This window comes from Penaeus monodon, chromosome 42, assembly GCF_015228065.2.
Source record: "Penaeus monodon isolate SGIC_2016 chromosome 42, NSTDA_Pmon_1, whole genome shotgun sequence".
Lineage (NCBI taxonomy): Eukaryota > Metazoa > Arthropoda > Malacostraca > Decapoda > Penaeidae > Penaeus > Penaeus monodon.
The window spans coordinates 15,310,287-15,316,804 of NC_051427.1; the positions used below are offsets into that span (position 1 = coordinate 15,310,287).

At 37.7% G+C, this 6,518-nt stretch overlaps 1 protein-coding gene across 3 annotated transcripts in view; it reads left to right on the top strand.

Moving 5' to 3' along the window:
- The window catches only part of LOC119599071, a 90,919-nt gene extending 87,064 nt beyond the window's left edge, over positions 1-3,855 (top strand). For all 3 annotated transcript variants that reach the window (XM_037948826.1, XM_037948828.1, XM_037948827.1), the window contains one exon: positions 1,113-3,855. In XM_037948826.1, coding sequence (XP_037804754.1) covers positions 1,113-1,903 — 791 coding nt within the window. In that variant the 3' untranslated portion in view covers positions 1,904-3,855. The remainder of the gene's footprint in view (positions 1-1,112) is intronic.
- Positions 3,856-6,518: the final 2,663 nt, after the last annotated feature.

Consider the following 6,518-nt stretch of genomic DNA (forward strand, 5'->3'; position numbering starts at 1 on the left):
TTTTAATTGCTAGTTATCAAGAAATGGGAAGTGCCTCGTAAATCGTAATAGTTGTTAAAAAAATGTAATCTATAGTATAAAAAGATTTGAAAAAGATCTCGGAAACACGCAATGTATATTCATCATTGTTTAAAGCAGTTGTGATGTATTCAGTACATGCAAGAGCATTCTATGTAGATGTCTCCGGTCTAAAATATACCGAGATTGACAAAGGATGGTGTCTATTGTGAAAAAAAAAATCAAGTAGGGGACTTTTTCCTAAAGTTTATTTAAAGTGCAGAGACTAGGCGAAAATTGCCGGCGTCACTTGTATCCTCATTTTTATGCAGTAGTTTTACTTTTCAGGAATCTAGAAAAAAAAAACACCTATCGTATGTGATAAAGTTAGTATAGACTATAAAACGTTGCACTAACAAATAATCGCGCTATTGTGCCCATGACCTCTGCCTGGTTAACCGTCCCTAGGTACGAACTAGATACTGGTCTTTGTAGAAGGTACGGGGTGAATGAGTCGGGATGGGGATGACGGGGGTGGAATTGGGAGAGGGGGAGGGATTCTTTGAATCGGGAGAGGGGGAGGGAGAGGGCGAAGACGAGGACGTGGGAGAGGATGAGGACGAGGGGGAGGGAGAGGGAGAGGGGGAGGGAGAGGACGAGGACGATGATAAAGACGTGAGAGAAGGGGGAGAATGAGAGGAAGAGGACAGGATGAGGGGTTGGTCGTCAGGGTATGGTCACTGTATCTGTAGTTGAGCGAGAAAGGGAGGCGGCGGTGCGGGGAGAGGAATCTCCACCTTCGCATCCTGTAGCTTCGATCCTTACGAGGCACAGGTCCTCGTTGATGAATACTTTCCTTCCCTTATATGAGTTGCATTTGAAGAAGACCTCGTTCGGATGTGTTAGCTGGGGAGAGGTATTTTTGGTTGGATTTGTTGCAGGAGGGCAGCGGTTATTATTATTTGTTAAATGGAAATCAATATATTTAAGTTTCGGTCTAATATATTTGGTTAATATTGAGTAATTATAGCTTTATGGATAATGAAAAAGATATACTCACCAATGTATTTAAACAGTGTAGAAGGCTTATGCAAGTTCGATTGTGACTTTTCCAGGGGCGCAGTCGCATATCATCCAGATCGCCGGCGTGAGGGGCGACAGCTCTTACAGCGCCTACGTCATACCGGATATCCCCATCGGCGTAAGGGCCACGGCGGTGACAGGCATCTCGCTAAACAAAGGCCTCTTATGGCACCATGGACGCGTCGTTGAGGCTCAGTCGATAAGGAATGCACTGAAGGGCTTCTTCGAGTTCTTGGGCCCTGGCCGAGTCCTGCTGGTCGGCCACAACGCAAAGACGTTCGACAGTCGCGTACTGATCACGACAGCCACCAACACGGGTATGATCAACGTTCTGAAAATGCGAACTCTTGGATTCCTCGACACGCTGCCACTTTTTCGCAAGCTGTACCCACGCAGGAAGACACATACACTGGGAGATCTCCACAAGAGTCTCATCGGCGAGAAGTTCGCGGCCCACAATGCCTCGGCAGACACACGTGCACTCCAGAGGCTAGTGGAGAAGGTGAGCCCGGACCTGAAGACCATGGAGGCCTACACGTTCGATGTCGAGTACGTGGAGGCGGCGTTGGCTTACTTGTACATGAAAAAGGAAAGTATGGAGACTCTTTACCCTCTTGAGAATGTAAACGTGAAAGTGTCCATGTTAGAGAAGATCGCTGCAAGCGGCCTCAAGATGGAGCATCTTCAAGCAGCCTACAAAAGCGACCGAGAGAACGGGATTCGAGAACTCTTTGCGCAGCAATTGCCCGACGGGAAGGCCAGGGTTACAAGGGTAAAACGAATTGTTGATAATGTCATTTCGTTCTTCGAAAATGCCGCCTAATTCTGCGTTTACTCTGTTTGTCCAGAGCAAACGAATCTGAAAAACCGGTTGGAGCCTCGTCTATGTCCAGACAAGTCAACTCGGACTTTTAAAGAAGCTTTTGGGTTTTACCTGAATAATAATAAGAGCATAAATTTTTAAGATGTTTATGATACTAGGCTAGAAATAATTATTATGCATTTGTGTCATTGGTTGATGTACATCCATCAACATGAACCCGAACCCAATGCACAAGAACCATTTTGCATTTGATTTCTTCAGTATTTAATTATATATCAGCTCACAGTTGTTTAATGTTGGGAAGTCTATCCATGCTCAATATCAGTCATTAATAAAACAAGGCCTTCAGGAGTATTATGGACTATTTCCTGAAAGCTCTCTGCACCATTTTTTTTCTTTTTTTTCTGGTCACATGTGTGACCAGGAAAAGCACCGCAGAGCAGGTAGGACGACCCCACCCCACCAGTTCTTATTGGAAAAAGTGGAATGGAATTCATACTTTTAAAATAACCAAGGGAGAAAGCAAGATTTGCTGAGTTTGAGAGACCATATGCTGTTCAAAATTCTACATTGAAATAATAGTATGTAGAGTTATAACATCAGATATGTAATAAAGGCTTGTTGATAATCTTAAAAGGTTTATCGTCTGTGACATATTTGTAGGATACAATGACATTAAAGATTTAGGAATTAAGACTAAAATTCTTTGAGGATAGAATTGTGATTTAAGGAAAAAGTAATTTTCTGAAACCAAACAAGAAACCACATTATTAGACCGGTCGATGTGGGACAGTGTGACCCAGAGAACCCCGTGCAAGGTCGTTAACTTCTAGCCAATCAAGGTAGATCATCTTTTTTATATAATTTACACAAAGACTCGCTCCCCATCCTCCCCCCAGTATGTATTAAGCAGAAAGCTAAAAAAATTAACATTGGTCTCAGGATCTCCAAGGTCTTACGCACTGGTTCATTCTTAACCGGAGGTGCGAGGTTAGGGCGTTATTCACAAAAAGTCTTAGACCCCGCAATTTGTCTAAGACAAAAAAAAAAAAGTCCACGACTTGCCCCGTGAAACATCTCAAAGTTAATGCTGGTAATAAAATAAACATTTACTTCGTTATTGAGTCGTGAAGATGACTGATTGCAGTAGCATGGTTAAACTACATGCTGTAATAAATCTTACTATTATTAAGACAATATTATTACACATTTTACAAGTTCAACACAAATTTAGGCAACAATAGGTTTCATGTCACTGCAGCAGCTGTGAAGCTGCATGGCACCGTTTGTATTTTCAAATAGAAAATTGATGTAAATGTGTAGAAAACGGATCAATTAATGGTTAACAGTAAATCAAAATGGTTCTCCAAAGTCTATGTCATTACTGATGTGTGATTATCTTCATATGTCTTTGACTCCGCAAATTTGTCATGAAAATGTCTTGGGCAGTTTTGTCTGAGACTCGGCCGAAGTCGTAGGTGTGGAAGTGTCCGACACGCGTAAGGACTGCTTTTAAAACAACAATGCAATTTTACACAAATTTGAAGATAATTCTGCATCGAATATGATAGAAAAATCTTAGAAGACCCTTTTGATTTACTGTCAAACGTTAATTTAGTCGTTTCTTATATTTTACTGATATTTTCTATGCACGTCCGCAAGGACAGTCTTTAATTTTGTCCTAACGTTTATGGACTCATAAATTTGCCCTTATGCAAATAGCGGCGGCCGGCTTTACAACTGATGCAATGACAATAAGTGTAGGGATGCCACATCACACTTAGATATACTTACTGTGTAGTATTACTGCTATGATATAAGCAAGATGTATTGCCATATTAACCTTACGGTGTTGTTACAATAGATTATCAAAATAGAGTTTATTACAATGTGTTCTAGTATAAACAATCAAAAAGTGCAGCCTTGTCAATAAAGACTGAGAAAAAAGCGTGCATTTGTTTTTAATATACATGACATCAAATTTTGTATTTTTTCAGCAATTCAGAACTGACTGCTGATTTGAAAGCGGTGCGTACATTGGAAAAGGTTAAGAATCACTGGTCAAACGGAATACATTGATAATGACAAAGTCTAGCAGCAACCATTATAGGACACCTTACATTCATTTATAGACAACGAAGGATGTCATTGTCCAAGGAGCTTCCATCATGAGGATGAAATTAGTATTAAAGCATAGATATGTTCAAGTGTCTTTGTATTATTAGGCACACAGGAACTGAAAAATATATGCTCGGTTCTATTGCGAAACATACCTGACTCCATTGCAATTATATTCATAAAGAGACATACAACTCTCGAACATTAATTAGGCATTTGTAATTGTTTTGTAAAATTCTTAGACGCATTTGATGTAAACCGTCAATGATCGGATATATATATATATATATATATATATATATATATATATATATATATATGTATATGTATATATATATATATATATATATATATATATATATATATATATATATATATATATATATATATATATATATATATATATATATATATATATATATATATATATATATATATATATATATATATATATATATGATATATATATATATTATATATATATAATATATATATAATATATATATATATATATCTTCACAAGCACATACAACACCAGACATGGATTAAACCAAAACCAAAACAGCCCCTTTTGTATATAAATAAAAAAAGTGCTTGGTGCAAACGCGGTGGCTCTCCCTCAGTTATATCAGGTGCAATTGCTAACCAGTTAAAATGAATCTTGTAGATAATTTTTGATTGTTCTTAACGACAGCACATTATTCATAACGACAGCAAATTATTCATAAAAGAATGTATAATTCCAGTTGAGTAGGTATTTACAGTGTAATCTACCTTTTCATTTATGTGTACAATTCCGTGCTGGAAAGAGTGCGCCAGCTAGAATCATAATATTATGTAATATTTATTATTATTCCAGTATTTAACTATTGCCATCATTTTCACTTTCTTTAATTTGCTATATTTTTCTATCCTTGGGTAATAATTCCGAAAAAAATCCCTTTGCCTATTGCAACATTAGAGTGGGTATTCGAACTATACAATGATTTCACTCATCTTCACGGCTTCCTCAGAAAGTTTTGGAAGCCAACAAAGACATTCCCAATATTACTTGTAGGAGACTAGTCGCCCCCCCCCCTCTCGTTTCGCGGTATAACAAGTCCATGGTACGAGTCTTTAATATAATGAACCCAATGGGAAGTAGGCACCGAGTACGAATATCGGCATTTTCATAACGGATTTTATTACCCTTTCATGTATTACGCATTTCTATTAGCATGGTTTGTATTGATTCCTCATGTTAGAAATGCGTGGTGCCGCATGCGGCATACTTAATAAAGAAAATTATTTCTAACACTTACATGTCCGATACGCATGGAGGCCAGGTGGTAATTGCATCAGGTTAATTGAAGTATATGGAAGGTGCAGATCAGGTCCCAAAGGGACACTGACCTGGAATTCTCTGTATTAGATGTAATATAGCTGTACTGCAATACTGTTATGGTATACCATGCAAAGCCTAGTCTACATCATACTTATTGCTCCAGCACCATGAGCTAGTGACAATCTTTTGTCAGCTTACTGTGCTCTTTCATCGCTATCCAATCAATATATTTAGTTCAGTGAATGGCATTGATAAAACTTTTGACGCCAAAAAAGTTTGTTACTCGATAAAAAAAAAAAAAAATTCACCCATCTTTCAATCCTGAAACGTTACGGCCACCTTATTCCTGACCTTTACTGCTATTCTATGAGCCTGATATGCTTATACTTTTATTGATGGTATTGTAATGACCGCTTTGGGTTATAATATAGTTTGAATTGTGCGGCAACCTTTCAGCGGTTTTTATACAAATACAAATGGGAAACTGCATTTATAAAATTCATTATCACAACCAATTTTCACTTTCATTTCCATTAAGAAACTATACTTTTGTGTGTAGGAAATATGTGTGCAAAAATTTACGCCCTTCATTCGATTTCCATGGCAACCAAAACAGGACAGAGGGCAGGCTGCACCAGAGCCAAGAGCAGTTCCTGAGAGGTGTGAGCGGAGCTGTGAAGTTCCTGGAGAACCGCCATGAAATGATCCAGACAAGAACGTTAATTTGAGTTGACTTCCTACATTTACTTGTTATGGCCATTATCCCAATACTTTGATGAGATTACTCCATTCAAATTGGCATTATATTCCCTGGGTTTTGTTATCTTATGTCACATATAAACAGTTATTTTAGGTTGCTTCTGAGTAGAAGAGGATAGAAAAATTCTTTTTGTGTTAGTGATAATAAATCACTTTCATCACTGATTTCATTGTGATTAAAAGATTATTTTTATTTTTTGTTGTTCTAATAAAATGTATACATTTTGTAGTTTAACCAGTTTCACTCGGTTATACCATATCACTGGTTATGTAAATAGGGTTGGACTTGCGTAATTCCTGACACTATTCCCAAGTAGTGGTGGCTACCAAGATTTATTATTTGTTTGTCGAACCGAGTTAATTTAGAAGTTAATTTTGATTTGATTTTCAATTGTAAACAACATTGTATGTGTT